Source organism: Centruroides sculpturatus, unplaced genomic scaffold, assembly GCF_000671375.1.
Source record: "Centruroides sculpturatus isolate CEXI.00-Female unplaced genomic scaffold, Cexi_2.0 scaffold4, whole genome shotgun sequence".
NCBI lineage: Eukaryota > Metazoa > Arthropoda > Arachnida > Scorpiones > Buthidae > Centruroides > Centruroides sculpturatus.
The window spans coordinates 710005-729914 of record NW_019384444.1 but is presented as its reverse complement, the minus strand read 5'-3'; the positions used below and the strand labels follow the sequence as shown (position 1 = coordinate 729914).

The 19910-nt window shown below is 33.0% G+C and overlaps 1 protein-coding gene across 1 annotated transcript in view; it reads right to left on the bottom strand.

Moving 5' to 3' along the window:
* The window catches only part of LOC111620289 (calcium uptake protein 3, mitochondrial-like), an 85389-nt gene that overhangs the window by 25443 nt on the left and 40036 nt on the right, over positions 1-19910 (bottom strand). Inside the window, exons 7-10 of the mRNA XM_023362193.1 lie at positions 16812-16889; positions 13255-13355; positions 4441-4618; positions 166-274 (exon numbers count right to left, since the gene is read on the bottom strand). Coding sequence (XP_023217961.1) covers positions 166-274; positions 4441-4618; positions 13255-13355; positions 16812-16889 — 466 coding nt within the window. The remainder of the gene's footprint in view (positions 1-165; positions 275-4440; positions 4619-13254; positions 13356-16811; positions 16890-19910) is intronic.

Sequence of the window (19910 nt, the reverse complement as noted above, 5' to 3'; positions counted from 1 at the left end):
AGTGCTTTGTTTTCACTTATCTTTTATAGTTTTAAATACAACAAATTATTACTTAAATAATAACTCATTCAAATAATAATTTGTGGAAAGTCATTAATTTATTATTTAAGAAGTAATGAAAATCAAAAAGCATTTCAATTTTTAAATTAAAAATTCAAAAATTACCTTGTGATATTGGCTGGTTTGCAAATGTGAACATCCTCATGGCAATTGCAAAATCATCCAAATTATTTAAAAATTGACAAAAAGCTTTAAACTGTTCAAATGTTATTCCCTAAATTAAAAGTATTTAAATTAAAACTTTTACTTTACATTTTTAATTAATCATATAGTTTAAATTATTACTACACTGATCCCCCATGTTTGTGAATAATTGGGACCAAGTAATCCTTCATAAACATGGAATTCTTGAACTTTGAGTTCTATTTTCAATGTTAAATTTGTAATTTGATTCAAGACTTTATTGGAATGAATTACAATATTGCTGTTTTAAAAACTTTTCAGAAAATAAATGCTTTTATTAAATAAACATACTGTGCAATGGCTTATAGTGCTGTAAAAGTCATTTTATTTAAGCCAAATGAAAAGAAATGAACCAAACAGTAACATAACTTATGACAGACATCATACAAATGAGTGAGTGCAGTAATCTTTTAGCATTGCACCTGCTCAAACATCCAGTTTGTGTAGGTACCAACTTCAGTTTACAATAGTATGTACTCTCCCATTTCCCAAAAAGTTGAAACTTCTCATAAAAGTTGAAACTTTGGTGTATAAATTTCCAATCATGAATGATCAAATTTCTGAACACTTATGTTCACAAACATCGAGGATGTAGTGTATATTTATTCAAATAAAATTAAAATATATATACATATCTATTACTTATAGCAGAAAATTAAAATAATTTTCCAAATGTTGTCATCTCAAAATATATCCTAATAATACAATTTATATTACAAGACAAATCATTCATTATTATTTTACTTATATTTGTGTGTGTTTTACAAAATTAATCATATTTTCTCCTCTGTAAAAATTATCTAAAGAAATAATTATCAATTTATAATACAGTTGATTCCATTTAATGGGACACATTGGGACTTATCCATTTTGGCCCAATTAAGCAGCTGTCCCAATTAAACAAACTAATAATAAATTCTAAAATAAAATATGTAATACATAGGTAAATAAATAAGCAGGTAAAAAATAATAATTAGGTATAGTACCTATTTTAATGATTTATTAAACCAAAATACAGAAAATTTTTGTACTATAAATTTGCCAGACTCATGATGATAGATAACTGATTCACATCATGTTAGTGTTGCCAAATATTAATAGAGACATACACAGGGGTTGACCATTCGATCTGTTCTTGATTGAGTGATTTTTCCTTTCTCTCTTTTTAGTTAGAACATGTTCTAACTAAAAAGGGAAAAAGGAAAGGGTTCATCCAAAAGTCACCTTATGGTCATCTTTTGAGCACAATTTCCTTTACTTGGATATGGACCACTTCAGTGAGAGCATCCATAAAATCCACCAGCTTCAGATGCTGTGAATTCTATGCATCTATTATTATGATTCTATATCCAATGTATGGCAGAAATTTCAATCAGAAAAGTTACAGAACATCTCCCATGAGTGCTCTTCTGACAATCACTGGTCTCCCTCCAATAGACCTTCTCATCAAAGAGAAGATGTGGAGGTACTTTCTCCTCAATTCTGCAAACAACAACAATATCCACAATAATCTGAGGACTATACTTCCATCCAAGACTCTTCCTTTAAACATCAAAGAGCTTGACAACATAATCTCCATCAATGGTTTCGACAAGGCCAACAACCATTACCTTTTGCACCTGGCTATAATCATTACTGCCCAGTTCAACATGAACAAGGACAATATCCCCAACAATTTCAACATTTATATGGATGGTTCTAAGTCCAAGGAGGGTATGACTATATTGGCACCAACATCAGTTGGCTAAAAAGCAGGAGAATTATCATCATCACAGATAGTAAGGTGACTCTTCACCAGATCTGTAACAGGAACTTAAACCTCAAAATCATCAAGGACATCACCACCCTCTTAGTTAACCTGCAACAAAAGCTATCAATAAGTTTCTATTGAATAAAAGTGCAAATCAACTCACAAGGTTGGCTCCCAAAAGGCTCACCTCTCACTTATAACTCTCTGATCCCTACCTCTTGGATCACTAAACACTAAATCAATCAACAAACTGCCAAGGCATGGCAGGATGAGTGGGATACCAGTGAAACTGGTAAGCTCACTCGTCAGTTTCTCCCGAAGGTTACCTCCTCCTCCTCTCTCTGGCACCTGACCCCAACCTTCCACCTTACTCAGCTTATCACTGGACACGGGAACTTTAATGCATACCTGAGACAGTTCCTGGGTAGCAGTGATGGTAAATGCCTTCACTGTCCTCAGGAGGATGAAACTCCTATGCATGTCCTCTTCCATTGCCAGTGCTATGACAAACAGCACCTTGAACTAATGACCAGTGTCCTTAAAAATAATCATCCCTGGCCATGCCAGCCATTTCTTCTTCTAGAGAATAGACTGCTCTGAAAAATGTTTCTTCATCTCAACCATGGACAACTTTAAGAAGATCCATCATCCATCACAGAACAGCACAGAGTGATATTCATTTTAGTTCTGCAGATAACTCTGTCTTGCCGTATCCTCTCTGTAACACCACTTCTGTGGTGACCATTTAATTCAGGTATTAATTATAAAAGCACATTTCATTGTAAATAGCTACATTTAATTGTTCTCCTCTATGTGGGAAATTTTGTAATTTATATTTCTTTCCTACTAAACAGTACCCGGCATGGCACTTATGTATCTCACTTTCACTTCCTTCTTCATCTTTCTAGACTTCCTTTCCTCCCACCCTTCTCCTAACATCATTTCACCCACTATTTCTTCCTTACTTTAAGGCTATGCTATTGGTGCAGCCTGTTTACTTTTCCACCTGTACCTGTGATATGTCCCACTATGCTGACCCTCTCTGGAAAAGACCAAACTGTCCAAGTGAAAGACAAAATTGCTTTCTCTGCCAACCATTAGACCTACATGACATTAGTGTATGTAGTGTCAACATATTTTCGAAAGATCCCTAAAATATATCAAAAATTGCTAAATTCTTTTCTGCTACTGCCCCAATTAAGCATTTAAATTATATATTAATTTATTAGTTTGGTTTCCATTCTTTGAGATTTGGCCCAATAAAGCGGCTGCCCCATTTAACCAGTAACCCAATTAAACAGAATCAACTGTATATTATATACAATGATGGTTCATTATATTAAATTTAATAATTAAAATTTGAACATTATTACAACCACTTTTTTAAAGTCAATTTTAACATAATGTATCAAATGTTCTAAACTGCACATTTTATTAATACAATTAATTTAAAACAAGTTTTAAAATCAAAGTTAAAATGTACTGATATTATCAATGAGACAGAAATATCCTTCCTGAAATCAATAGGAAAGTCAAAAAATCAAGATAAACAATTTGACTTTTTCCAATTAACCTGTGATCACATGCAGTTTCTTTTAAACAATCACATATGTAAGGCAGCAATTTTCCACTGATTTTTCACATGTAATTACACTGCACATAAATGCCATGTTTTGCATTTGACAATTCTGAAAAATTGTATAATGTGTCTTCTCTGCACATGCCAAATTTCAACATCATACTTTACAAGTTATTTTTTTCAGAATGATGTCCCTGATAATGTTCCACATAATAATGTCCCACAGAGCTCCCTTCAAACTTTGAATAGTGTGAGCTAATGTGAAATGAGTACAGCTGGAAATAAATGACAGGAAAGCTGACATATTTCTCAGAAGGAGCAGAAAAAGATTTTCTGTACTTTCTGAGAAAGAAGCTACAAAAACATTTATATTGTTAAAGGTCATAATGTCCCAGGTTGTTTTACTGAAACAAGAATTCAAGGTCTTATGACTTACAGACTACAGTATGCACATCATTATGTCATGCATAACTGACAAACATCCATAATATTATAATTACCTCTTGTGTAAAAACCTCCACAATGTCATTTTTGGTGACCTAATGTCATCACCAAAAATAAAATTAGAGAAACAAACATGTATTATTATAACAACTTATGCATGCAATCACATGACAATAAAGATAAATCACAATCACACATGTAAGGCAGATTTTCTGAGTGCTTGTTATAAGCATAAAAAAATTTTTTTCACCAAAATTTTTGCACGCTTAGATGGACGTGATGGAAGCACAACTAAATAAGTCAATTTTGTGGAAAATGCTTACAAAAAACTAGCAGGTGCAGAAAATCACTGTTATTACATGTGATCATAAGTTAATATATTTTCAATTTCCAAAAAATATCCAAATTTAAATTTATATTTTACTTTTTCATCTGGTATTCTTTCTTGTACTCTTTGTATATAAGCTTCATAATCACTACTGTGAATATAAGTATATCTCAAAAGTATTTGAGCAAAATCTACTTCAGATATGGTTGGCATTCCTCGAGAAAATTCCGTAAATTCTAATTCAAGAACTTCTGTCTGGAGATTATCCATAAATCTATAATAAAAGAATATATGTGATTTCATGATCACTTACAATTGTAATTTTTAAACATATAGGAATTTTAAGTCATTTTTGAATAAAATAATATAAAAACATATATAACAAATTTTGATTTTAAAAAAGTTATTAAAAATAAAAAATGTTGACCCCTAAAAATATGGTAGCTACTGTTAGATTAGACCTTAAACATGGATATGGTATTCATTAGCTTATACTGAAAGTGTATAATAAGGACAATTGCTTTCATTGAGATGCCAATCAGAGTATCTTTGTATAAATGCTATATATATATATCCTTCTTTGCATATCTTTGCAGGATACAGATTATAGAATCTATAAAGAACATTTAAGCAATTGCTAAAAATCTTCACTATGTTGATAAGAACTTTATTGTACATATGTCTAATAATAAACACTTTCAAGCTAAAATGAATTCCTACAATAAAATATTCTACATTAATAGTTTACACAGAACAACACCAAGATAGTACTGTTACATACAATATGATAGTAGAACACTAACATTCTTTTGCCTTTGTGATAGAAACATGATCTACATAGGATCAACCAAATGCCCCCTCGTAACCCGGATCAAAGAGCATAAAGCAGATATTAACCATGAAAGAACCAATACAGCTCTGGCTGTATATTCTTCAGACCTGACATAGAACCCATATTCTCTCAAGCAAAGGTCATTCACACCACCCACCGCACGAACCATCTCAGATGGCTGGAAGTGCTCAACATATGCCTAAACACGTTTAAAGAATGTAATTGCATTAACTACAAGGATGAAATTACTCTATCGATGGTCTGGCAGGCCCTATTAGATAAATCTCTAGGATAGAACATATGCATAATGCGCGAGTCCGTAGTGATGCCATCGGGTCGGGACATCATTCCGGATTGTATTTCTTAACAATGTTGAACCACATTCCGTTAGGAGATTGTTACCTGAAGAAGAACCATAACAGTTCAAAAATGTTTGTATTGTAATTGTAGAGTGTGATGAAACACGCATGTAAAAGGTTTATAGATACGTGGTTGTGTTACAGTATTCCGGTGTAGATAGTCTACCATTATTCCAAATTTTTATTATTATGTTAATCTCTATGTTAAATAAGTTGTTAGACATAAGTTTTACTTGAAAATATCTGTAGTAGCATGCTGAAGTTATAAGTGTTACATAGCGGTGATTAGTACCAATATTCATTTGTTTACAATATGTAATACAACATGTAATAGTCAACTATTAAAATATGCATTTTAATAGTTGACTATTAATTATGAAGAAATTTTTCAGGCTTAAATAGTTAATTTAAACAGTAACTTTCTTTTTTATAAAAAGATATTAGATTATATTTCACATCCTTATGATGCAATATAGAAACACAATACATATTTTTATAACTTTATATAAACCTATATATTATATAAATTGAAGAATCTATATATACATAAGTGACAAAAATTATCACATTATTGAAAATTAATGTATTTAATCTAGCTACAATAATTTATACTAGTAATAGTCCAAAAATAAGTTTCTTGAGTCTGCTGTTAACAGGAATTTTTATTCTGAAGACCAAGTATATTATGGATAGTAAGAGGTATTTTTGACATAGTCATATCCTATATTGATGCATTTATCATTTGGGTTCTTGACCAAATAAATACAGATCTTAATAGGTAAAACAAATTTATTCTGTGCTCAAGTACAGAGAGTGTCAGCAGTACCATGCATGTGGTCAGACTGGCTGTCCGGGAGACAAAAGACTAAAACTAGGGGCACGGTAAGTGTTGCCAGGTTGGCCATATACTCCCTCCCCAGTGATAATGCTCAGGAACTTAGAAGGGAAACGTACAGTTCGTCCAGAACAAGTTGTCAGTGGGCAAGGTGGCTGGATTTGCATGGTCTCATCTGGTGGGTGGTCATTTCTATTCACAGGTCCATCGTCACTGTTGGAGAATGCGGAGGGTAGTTGCAACTTTCAGAAAAAAGTGGGTTTGAGGCGGTCGATTGAAACAGTTTGCTTCGCTCGAGGTGTATCTAAGTCAAAGTGTTTCTCTGAGCGTCGTAAGACACGGAAAGGGCCATCATAGATTGGTTGTAATGGTTTGCATGATGCACAAAGACATGTGAGGCAGTCATCAACTCAGGATGTAAAAATATATTTTTAGATGAGTGGTGGACATCTCTGACCAGGTGAATCAACCTCATATGATCCTTCAACCTGCAGATCAAGGTAGGAAAATTACTGGTGGGAGTAGTCTCATGGTCAGTGAAGAGATCAGAAGGCAGTGCAATGGGTTCGCTGTACGTGATCTCTGCTGCTGTAGTATTATAGTTGGGGACGACATAGGATCTTAGCCCCAAGAGGATGGTTGGGAGTTTAGCAACTCAATTATCAGTCAGCTGAGCTCTGTGAGGACTTGAGCAGATGATGCCACTGTTCAATTTTTCCGTTTGCGGCTGGGTGGTAAGCTGTTGTCTTAATGTGATTAATTCTCAGGGCTTTGGTGAGAACAGCAAAAAGTTGGCATTCAAACTGGTGACCCCTGTCAGTGGTTATAATACGTGGTATGTCAAAGTGTGCAATCCATGTAGAAAGGATTACATTGGCTATAGTCTCAGCTGAGATGTCAGCCACCAGTATGGCTTCTGGCCAACGTGAAAATCTATCTATGATTGTGACTAGATAAGTAAAACCTTGGCAAGATGACAAGGGGCCCACTATATCCACGTTTATGTGAAAAAAATGGCGATCGACTTGGCTGTAGGTCCCCACTGCACTGTCAGTGTGTCTTTCTACTTTAACTCTCTGACATGGGATGCAGGTTTTAGCCCACAATATGACATCTTTCCTCATTGATGGCCAAATAAAGCATTTGCTGACCAGATCCACTGAACCCCTCATTCCTGGATGTGTTAAACCATGTAGCGAGTAAAAAACTAGTTGATTAATCGCATTTTTAGGTCTGTGTAGGGCATGCATGTCAACGTTGGGATATTAGATCGGTGACCAATTTGGCTATTTCACAGTCAAGTGATCCTAGTACAGTCGATCCCCTATAACACTGTTGATAATTCCGTTTTATATGAATTCCATGTTGTACGAGTCACTTAGATTTTACAAATACGTGTGCCTGGCTGTGAACGGCTCACGTATTTGTAAAATCTAAGTGACTCATACAACATGGAATTCGTATAACACGGAATTATCTACAGTGTTATAGGGGGGTCTACTGTACATGATGGTATTTCATAACCTCTGTTGTGATATTAGAGACAGCGAATTGTGATTCCACCTGTGTAAACCATACTCTAACGTTCTTTCTCCAAAAGAGTGAATTTTCACCGATAATTGTGCTACCTTGACAGGGTCTTTGCTCTTGATCAGGACGGAAATATATAACTAATAAAAATACTCACAGAACTGGGTAAATAAGTTCTTGTGATCACATCCAGCTCACCACTTTGGGTTCTTGACCAAATAAATACAGATGTTAACAGGTAAAACAAATTTATTCTGGACTCAAGTACAGAGAGTGTCAGCAGTACCATGCACGTGGTCTGACTGGCTGTCCAGGAGACAAAAGACTAAAACTAGGGGCATGGTAAGTGTTGCCAGGTTGGCCACAATCATATTTCTTCACCAGGTTAAAGAGAAATCGCTAACATAGAAAACTGTACCCTGTAAATGGACAAAGTTTTGAAGGCTTCTTACATTTCTTCATTGCTGATGAAATGCTGTCCTACTAGTGCCTTGTTCAAAGCTAGGAAGGAAGTGGAAATTGTTGGGCATAAAGTAAGACAATAGAGGTTGGTGGTTGAGATGTTCCCAACTGAATTTGGTATCAAGGGATGCTGTCACTGCTGCATTGCCCTCAATTGTTATCAAGTGAATGACCTCTAAACTGAGAAGGCTTGATTTCTTTCACTGAATGGCAATTTCAGTCTTTTCAATATGTTACACCTATTGGCATTCAAAGTTCCACTTTTTAGGAAGTCCAGCAACTGCACGTCTTTGGCATAACAGAATATCATGAGAAGAATCTTGCCTACTGACTGAGTGACCTTAACATATTTTAAGAAGAATGATGTCCAATACTTGGTATTTTTATTCTGTAAGTGCATAGGCTGCAAAAATATGCATACTGGAAACAATACACCAAAAACTGCTATTTTAGATTTTTATCAAGTAATGTTGTTTTCTACAAAATTTTGCATATATTTTAATATTCTCACTCCTGAAAATGAGTTAACTTTTCTGGAGAGCTGGGGAGAAACAGCAATTATTATATTAATGCAGTTTCTTTCCAGACATGAAACTACAATTTGAATGAAGAAAAAGTTGATAGACTAATTCTATTCCTAAGTCAAACATGATTTCAACTTGCAAATTATAGCATTAATTATAATTTAAAGCTAAGTCACAGTATCAAAATTTCAGTATGAAATTTGGGTTGTAACATTATCTGAATTTGCATTTGTGGCAAATAACATGTACACTTTGTTTATAAATTTTTTAAACTAGTATCATTGTTTTTTGTTCTTTTTCAATATACCAGTTTTATTTCAATAATAGCCACAGTCATTATTTTAAACTACATATTTTCTCTGCAATTACTATTTGAGTTATTATTTCCTTTGCACATGCCCATTTGTGTCTGATATTAATAAAGTATTTTATGAAAGTTTGATTTTTAAAACAAACTATACTTTAAATAACAACTAGAGTATGCTTCTTTATAATTATTGTTACTTTCTATATACCAGTAATAAGAAAATAATTAAAAAGTACATCTACTGTATATAATATATTTCAAGCTTTAAGGATAAGATATGATTACAATTTGAGAGTGGTTATTATTTGGATAAAACTGGTAATGGCAGTCATGAAAATAAATAAATGCTGATATGCTAAACATGCATCTTGGATTTAAAGTTATTCCTCACTTAATGATTTACCTGCTTGGATTTAGTGCAAGAAATCCCCTTTCTCACTCTTAGTCTCATTTGCATAATCAGACAGTATTTGCTACAGAAAGCATTCACATTCTCCAAAGTGAATGTTTTGTTTATAAATTTGTACTTTATTGCACACCACATTTGAAGGATTTAATAACTAAAATATTAATCTGAATGTATTTTTTTTTTTATGAATGAATTTTAATTTTTTTGGTACATTATTCTTATAATTTTTGCTGATTGTATTTTTATTTAGTTTCCTTTAGACCAGTAATTCCCAAACTTTTTCGAGCCAATGCCCCCTTGGTTCTGTGAAGTTATATCCAATGCCCCCAACCATACCCCAATGCCCCCTAACCCATTTTCTCTTGTGTGAGAAAGGCTTGGAAATATTCTTAGAAAAACTTTTCTATGATACTCACACTTAGTATACACTGTCCTCCACATCTGAAATCATTAAATGCAATGTTTCTTCTTACCTGTTTTAACAGAGGAAAGAGAAAGATTGTCAGTGACCTCAACCTCCTCACCTATAGTTAGTGTTCAGTACTATGCAGTACTCCAGCATCCCCTGCCACCCACTTGCTTGTATTTTGCCCCCTTAGATTTACTCACTGCCTGCAAAGGGGCAGTAGCACCCACTTTGGGAACTACTGCTTTACCGTGTTTCCTCGAAAATAAGACATCCTCTGAAAATAAGACCTAGCATAGGTTTTGCTGAATTGCTAAATATAAGGCCTCCCCCCAAAAGTAAGACCTAGCAAAGTTTTTTTTTACTCGTAACGATCATTGACAGATGCTTGAAAGTGGCTGTTGGCTTTTTGAAAGTACAGCCACTGATTGGTCAGCAGACAATCACGCCACACAGCATGATTTGCATAAAACTATGGCTTGGGTATCACAGATTTGCATAATGTTACGGCTGGTGATGGCTAATTGGTCAGCTGGGAATCACGCCACATCACATTTGCATAGTGCTATGGTTCAATAAATACTAATTGGTCATCGAGCCTGATGTCGATGCTATAAAAAGGTTAAGTTGAAGAGAGAGTGGGAAGTCCACTCCAGCACGGGAACTTCGTAAGTTCACTTTGGTTTTATTTAAGTTCAATTCGACACGACCGGATATACGTCACTCTCATCTAAGTTTGACTTGGGAATTTTTTTGTTCAATAATAAATGTGAATTCTTCTTCATGGAAAAAATAAGACATTCCCTGAAAATAAGACCTAGCGCATCTTTCAGAGCAAAAATTAATATAAGACACTGTCTTATTTTCGGGGAAACACGTTAGATCTTTTCTTTATCCAGAATAAATAAAAATGATTAAGCTTCTTGTTTAATGACCAATTCACTTAACAACCTAGTCATAGGAATGGAACTCAGTCATTAAGTGAGGAGTGACCATAGTAAGCCACATTTATGACTCAAACAGAATTCTGGGATAACACTTCTCTCAAAGAATTATGAATTGGCATTTTTCAAGCATATGTATGAACTGCTAAGCAGTTTTGTCTAATGCAGATATTTAGCATATATAAAACCACTTCCATGGCAATGGAATTTGGCTTTTAAAATTTAGCAGTTGTGATGCCAAAAAATTTCAATTTATTCAGGTTATGTTATGCAAATGATATCCAAAATGTCTTCCATTTTCACATTAGACAGATTTTCTGCTTACTGTATAATAACAAAGCAAATCATTCCATTTCAAAGTTTTCTATTTAGACAGGTTTTCTTGTATAAGCTTATATTTCAATCTTTTCAAAAAATTTTAAAATAAATATACACAGGATTCAGCCATATTCTTAGCGTATTTTAAAACACCCATTGTATGTGAACAAATGCTATTTATTTACTACATTCAGCACCAAATAGTAGTCAAGTGAGTCAAGTGAGAGTGCCATTTGCCTATCTAGTTTTGAATATGACTCCTGAAACACTACACTATCTTCTAGAAACTGGAAGCTATTCATTACTTCTTGTAACATATCTCCAGGAATAGTGGTGATGACAACTCTGATATGGTCTTTCAATTCTAAACTGATGGCAGAACATATTTGGAAGACTCTTTGCTTCAGGTATCCCACAAAAGAAATCAATGGATAACAGATCCAGGAACTGGGACAGCCAAGGGATATATCACCATATCAAGAAATTACTTTTTACGGAAAGGCTTGTTGCAACAAATCCATGCAAATTCTTGCCATGTGCACTGTTGTGCTATCCTGCTGGGATCACAGTGTTTGTATCCATGTGTGCATATGTAATTAAGGAAGCAAGAAGTCTTGCAGCATCATGAAATAACAATAACTATTAATATTAACATTCACAGTGTGGCCCTCATTATTCTCAAAAAACAAGGCCTGATTATTTATTCCAATGACAGCAACTCGACACTGTGACATGCACTGTGCAGTTCTGTAAATTTACATAATTCCAGTAACACATATTTCACTCAAAGTGAGCTTCATCAAACGTTATCAATGACTGTACCTTTTTTGGATTCTGTAGAAGTAGATCGTGCAAAATTGTTTGCATGCATTCAAATATTGGACCTTAAGTTCTGTCATTACTTGCAGTTTATAAGGCTGAAAGCAAAGATCCTGATGCAAGATTTTCCTGAATAAGTGATCTGAAATTTACAAAGCTATAGCATGTCTCTGAGTAAATTTACTTTGGACAAAAAACTAGCACAAGTAAACTGGAACTACTGTATATACTAAACACAAAAATTCACACCTAAATGCTAATTCCAGCAGTAATTGAACAAAAATTTTAATGTTTGAATGTTTTCAGCTGTCTTTTAGAGGTCCTCCTCAGGAATGTATGAAACACACAAAAAAACAGTTCTATCATTTGAAAACTTCTAACCGTCAAATACAGCTGTGTTCCAAATTTTTGTTCAATTACTGCTGGAATTAGCATTTAGGTGAGAATTTTTGTGTTTAAATTTACTTTGACTCAAAGAAGACAAAAGTTGCAGTATTAGAAGGCAAAGTAATGATTATCATCATCATTGATTACCAAGAAATAGTATACAAATATGTGCCATTGCATAGAGCAATCATCAACAGTACTACCTGTCAGTTCTGCACACACTATTGAATCACATCGACAAGAAATGCCCCAATCTCCATGCCAACGGTTGACAGCTGCAGTCCCAAACATTGCTAATGTGATGATTGAGTTTTTGGTCAAGAACATCCCATATGTATTTATATATAGCCCAGATTTGGCATCCTATTCCTATTCCCAGCACTGAAGTTAAAGTCACAGGAAATCCATTTCCCATCCATATTATCAGTGGTCAAAGCATCAGAGGCAATTCTGATGAATCATTCTTCAGAATGCCTGAAAAAATTGACTTATAATACATCTTCAAAGACTGTGCAGAAATGGTAACAGAAGTGCATCAAATTCCATGAAAAATATTTTTAAAAAAAACACACTCACTATGCCCTTAGAATGATTATCATGTGAGAAAAAAATCAGTCTCTATTTGTTTTGACTTTGCCTTTTTTGGTAAAATTGTCCTTCACATCCAAAGGCAATTTTTGCATTTGATTCCTAGTGACACATTCAATGTGTCATCCCCAAACAAGGAATTAAATAGCCAAAATGGGTTAGGATTTAAACATTTAAATTAATATTTAACCTGTAAAAGTCTCTGAAGCTGAGATCTTCATTTCCTTTACGGCCAAACAGATGGATAAGAAGAGTCGTGTCATCCATGTCAGAAATATCAAGTGCCTCATCCTACAATTAATTTAGTTAATGATAAACATTAAAATTGATAGAGCAACAATATGATAAAGATAAATACATACCAAATACAATGCAAAAAATTTCTTGTTATGATTAACTTAATTAACTAATGGTCGGCAAATTAAAACTAAAATAAAACTTCCATATTTTAATTATAATAAATACAGTAGAGCGTCGATTATCCGAAAGTCAATCATCCGAAAGAATTCAATTCAGCACTTCAAACAACCTTTACAGCTCCAGTGGTATGTGTTTACACCTTAGCAAACGTTTTCAACCTCATCGAGGTCTTCATCAGGCTACTTTAATTAGGAATTCGAATGCATTTGGAACGGAATGTATACGATTCAAAATTTATAAACAGATTTAAGAATTCTTAAATCTGTTTATAAATTTTGAACATAACGCGTAACATCGATGAAAATTCAACACGAAGAGACACGCAACGGAGAAAAATGTCAAGATGGGACAAATTAATATATTTTTTCGTATATAATCGATTATCCGAAACATCGATCTTCCGAACAACCCCAGTCCCCAATTGATTCAGATAATCGACGCTCTACTGTATATCAAAGTATGAATTTGAACTATACAGGTGTACCCCAGGTTATGTACATAATGCATACCATCTAGTGGTTGTATTGTGAATGGTTGTATTGTAAATTATCCATTTCCCATACATTTACATACATTTTATTTTAATTCATACATATGTCTTAAATTGAATTTTAAATAAATGCATATAACATCAATAAACAAATAAGATACAACTGTGACAATGCACAAAGCGCCCCCTATGCTTCAACACTACGGGACCAAAAGGTCGACACCACATTGCAATGACAAGTTTGTCAGGACTGACACCACTGTGTCTTTAAGGTATACACAGAAACCTAAATGGCTGCAATTTCTGTCTTGTTCGCATGAGCCATCACATTTGTAGGTGCTTGGACTCGGGATGGAGACCAATTAAGCTAAAGAAGTGCACTTTACAATTCGATTATAGAAAATAATACCTGTTTGTTGATTATATAAACTAATTACACATATGCTTTAAGCGAAAGAGAGTTTACAAATGTTCGCACGTGGTATTTACCTGAAGAGCGCTCTCTTGATTTGGGTCTTTTTTCGATGGAGACATGTCCTTGGTGGGTACTTGGGGTCATTGGCTATCAGTGGTTAAGCTTCTGATCACTGGCTATTGAAGGAGCATCGGCAGTGAAGTGTATCCGAGTGTACACACACGAACAACCTTCGAGGATGGAAAAACTCTCCTGTCGGGCCATCAGACCTTTTCCCTTATTTAGGGGTCCTCCCCCTCGCAACGCTTGTCCTTTTTTGGTAAAATCGTCCTTCACGTCCAATGCCGATTTTTGCATTTGATTCCTAGTGACACATTCGATGTGTCACCTCCAAACAAGGAAGCAAGTCCGTGGAAAAGGATATAATCATATCCATAGCAATCTTTTTTTTTCCGAAAAATTTTTTGAATAAAATTTTCCTGTCAAGTCCAGCCTCTACATAACTAAAAGCTTGGATGTAACTTACATATATGTATTTTACAACAGATTTACATAACTTTGCATATTTATAGAAGACACAGTTCCATACATATTTTATTTCGATAGTGATTTAATAACTCCTGTGCTTTTTGTTGAAAATTTCTGAAATCTTGCAGGGTGGTTTAGTTATTAAGGGGATTGATGTTATTAAATTTTGGTGATTAAAGGTCAAGAGAATGGGGAGATAAAAGGGGTTCTGTGTATCTCCAGTAAGGTTGAATTTAATGGTAATTTTACTCATTATTAGCATTTACAATTTTTTAAAAACCTGTCCCTACCCTGAAAATTAAACTTTTTGTCATTTTATTAGAGTTAAAAATATAAAAGTTTCAAAAATAAAATATCGTAACAGAAGGCACCACTAAATGTTGCCAGGAAAGTTAAGCAACTTGTTGCTGGATTTTTATTTTAAATTAATGCAATCCCTTTAATTTCCAATGTTTTGAATGGTGTTGGATCAATGTCTGTGTCTTCATCAGTCATCCTTAGAATATTTTCTTCATGTAGGATCTTTATCAATTGTGCATTTACTAATTTTTCCTCATGGGTTTCAATGAGCTGTTCAATTTCTAAATTCAATCTCCTCTCCTGTTGAAAAACTTGATTAGTTAACATATCAGAAGTTTCAATATCATCTACATTATACTTTACAAATTTTGAGATTAGCATCCACAATTGTCCACTATTCTTACAATGTGTAAAATCAACTATACAGTAGAGCGTCGTTTATCCGAATCAATTGGAAACTGAGGTTGTTCAGATAACTTATTTTTCGGATAACCAATTATGTACGAAAAAATATATTAACCTATCCTGTGTTGAAATTTTTCTCCGTTGCCTGTCGCTTCGCGTTGAATTTTCGTCGATGTTAAGCCTAACATAAACTTTTTAAAATAATAATCGTGGCTATTGTATCGTTAAAATTATTTCTTTATTTTTTACAAACAAAATAAATATATTGAAAAATATAAAAACAAAAAAAGTTATACTTTAGAAGTTAATCTAGTATCAAAAAAGTTTGTTTCAGCATGACACACAGTCCTCGGAAAAACACCACACAAAAGTGCCAGTGCTGCCAGCTAAAACACACACATCAACAAAAAAAAATATTGGAGTAGTCCGAGATATAGCCAAAGATTGCAGCGCCACAGCACTAGCGAAAATTTAAATTTGCCGACTGGAATTCTTTTGGATAACCGACATTTCGGATAGCTGACTTTCAGATAAACGATGCTCTACTGTATTATTCAAAAATAATTAATTAATGACAATTTGCCAAATTTTGTTAAAACCCAGACATTTTTTGGTCTTCAACTGGATATCCAGACATAATGCAAAAACCAGACAAGTGGCAATACTTGGAACAAATGAAGCATTGTATCGGTGGGGATAGCTTAGTCGGATCACGGGAGGGATACAAATATATGACGGTCGTATCTGCGGTTTATTTTATCATAACCTGGAATATGCCTGTACAATAGTTTTCTTCCCAAACACATCAAAATTAAATAAAATAAAATTTACTAATTATTAAACGTTCTCAATGACAAAGTGTCCACTGATAATTTAAATTTGCACACATTAATTAAGTTTTCAGATTCTAACATCAATATCAACAGAGTATTTAGTATTCAGTGTTTATTATACACTAAACCTTTATCACAAATATTAATCTTCAAACATATCTCTTCATATTCAATATAAGTATTTATTAGGTAATGTTTTGAAGGATATCATATGTTGCTCAGATGAATTTAGATTTAGTAAGGAAAATAGATCTTATAAAAATTACTTATAAATTAATTAAAACTTTTCATACCTTATTGTTTTTATAAAATAAATACAAAAAAATTTAACAAAAACAAAAATTACAACAACATACCTTTCCAATACTTTCACCCTTCTCTTTCCTTTTCAACATATGACCTTTATGAGCAACTTTACTAAAAATCTTTTCAAGCTAAAGCAAGCATACAAAATTAATACATATTAAAATGCTTTTCAAATTAATAATANGTATTAAAAAATAGAAAAATATATGTATATATATATATATATATATATATATAGAAATCTTTTAATTTCAGTAGTTAAATGATATAAAACCAAATTGCATTTTGAATAGTTAAGTTTAATTTATAATTCAATATTCACTCTTTAATTTTCAGCTCTAATTAATTCATTTTCATTCAATAATTGGTACCAGTATTATTATATAATATTTAAACAAAGATAGCAGTTATGTTCTAAATACATTCAAATTTTAAATTAGATGCAGTCATATTTCAAAAAAATTTTCTTTATGTTTCTCATAAAATATTTTAAATTATTTTTTCAGTTGGAATTACATTAAATATGCTATTCAGAAAAAATGTAAACAAATTTCAATGTATTCTTGGATTCATGTTGCATGTGCAAGAGTAGAATTAAATTGTAAATTAGAATGCATCTGCTTTCATCTAATAATAAATATGTAGTTATTTTTTACAGAATTATCACAAAGACTGGAGATAAGCAGAAACAGAGTAGGCAAAAAAATACCGATTTTCTGTAAGCTTTATCCAGACATGAAAAAAAGTCAAACATCATTACATATCTTGTGACTTCTTGTTTCAAATAAAAGTGAATTTACAAAATCCTAAATAAACAGAGAAAAATTGAGACAGCAGTAAAAAGTTGTTAGGTCAACCAAAGGTGTAATTGAACAACAAAGACAAGCACAGTCTTATGCCTACCTCCAATATCAAAGGTGGTCTCAGTTATAACTTGTTGACCAAAAGATATGGAATATCAGACAAATCTATGAAAAAGATAATGAAAAATACATTTATTGACCCAATCTCACCACTGCTCACTATGCATATCAGACTTATGCAAAGCAAATTGAGTTGGACATCAATTTTGTGCCAGAAGAAAACAATCTTCCTAAATGTATCTCAACTTTGACCAATTGAACTTGATAAGCCAATATTGGCTTATCAAGAACTGGGAAGCCAATATTGGCTTATCATATAGAACTGGAGCCGTATTCTGGTCACTTATCTCTCGTCTCTTCTTTCACTGACAAATGATGTCAAAGCAAGAGATTATTTAGTCTCATACACAGTGGCGATTCTGGTCGTTTGTAATGATCTTGTCTTTGTTGTTGACGTCATGATTCTATTTGGTTGATTATACATGTTCAGGTTATCTGTGAGTGCAACACGGTATAGAATTTTAACCAATTGAAATTGTAAAATTTTTGAAAATGCAGAGTATGTAATCATAGATCACATGTTCAAATAAACCATGTAATTTTGACAAAGTTATGTTTTTTTTTTTGTTTTATAACATTTTTAGATTGTAATGTCAATTTGTCTCTTAACAAATAAAAATTTTAATAACCTAAGTTAGAAAAGCATGCATTGTGGTGTAATTTTTTCTGCATACTTAGATATTTTTCGAAATATTACCATCTAATTGCTCCTTAACTATTTAAGTAAGATTAACATCATATTCGATAGTTCAGTAATTGATGTAGAATAATTAAGAAAAAAAAAAAAAAAATGGAATCAGTGGAGTTTCAGAGTAGGCACTGGAAAACAATCAGAAGCATTTTCTCTCTCGAAATATTCTTTCCTGAGATAGAGAATGTTTTATAATGCGATTGTACAGCACGAGTAGCATCCAGTTGTCCATATTGGATATAACAAAATTGAGGCTTGTCTCTGATAAACGAGAGAAGCAAAGAGAGAAAAAGTTGTCCAGAATTACATCTAGAGAGATGCAATGATCTCTCGAGACGTAACAAATGATTAGCCAATCAGTGACCAGCTTGTGAGAGATGAGAGACGATGACCAGAATACAGCTCTGGTCTGTCTATTCCAGTGTTTCTCAACCTCTAATGAATCGTCGCCCCCTTCAACGTAGTATCGCCCCCTTTACTTCAAAATTCCTATGCCGAGGGCCAAGACTAACGTCAAATTCGTAGAATAGAACATTATACTAGTCACTAGTCTATTCGCATTGAATAGACTAGTGACTAGTATAATGTTATTTGTTTAATTATTGTACAATATAACGAATAAAATATCTAATTATTCTTAATATAATATTTTACTATATCGCCCAGAAAATTGTTTTTCGCTCCCAAAATATAAATTGTTACTAATCGCCCCTCAACACGGAAAAACTCCCACATGGGGGCGATATCGCCCCCATTGAGAAACACTGATCTATTCCAATGGATGACATGCAAAATTAAATCAGGGATTGATTAACAAGATGAAGAAAAAATTAGCTGAAGTTCCAAACAGCTACATGCTAAATTTCATGTCAAGTCCTAACAGCTATTGGCCAAATCTCATGTTCAGAGTTCATTCTAGAATTTATTGAACTGCTAAACAAAAGGTCCTCAGTAAATTTTGTCTTAGAAATTTTTTGAAAATATATTATGCTATTCACATGAGTAGTCTCATTATCTTGCATTAAGTTTTTAATAAATTATACTTCATAATGAATTTGCATGTCTTTTCCAAATACCATGTACTGGAATATGTACATTTTATTTATTTATTTATTTAAAAATAAATAAATAAATAAAATGTTTTTTTAAAAAAAAATTCAACTTATAATTTTAGTAGTAATTTAGAAAGTGACAACTAGAAAGAAATATATTTAATGACATTTATATAAAAATTTCTGGACTGAGGGTAACCTCATGCAAATGCCCAGCAGACTGAAGGGGAGGGGTGTTTTTTGTTATTTAAAAAAAAAATCATAAAAAACTAATAATAATTATGTCATATCTTGAAATTTGTTTCTTTGTATTTTCTGTAACATGAAATAATTAACAGAATAATGATTAAAAAGAAAAAAAAAAGCCTTTTTTTAAATTTAAAAAAAGTCTGACACCAACTGGGTTAAAAAAACATTTTATTTGGCACTTAGTTTGGGGCCAACACAAGCTTTCAATTGTATTTCTGACCTGGGATTATCATT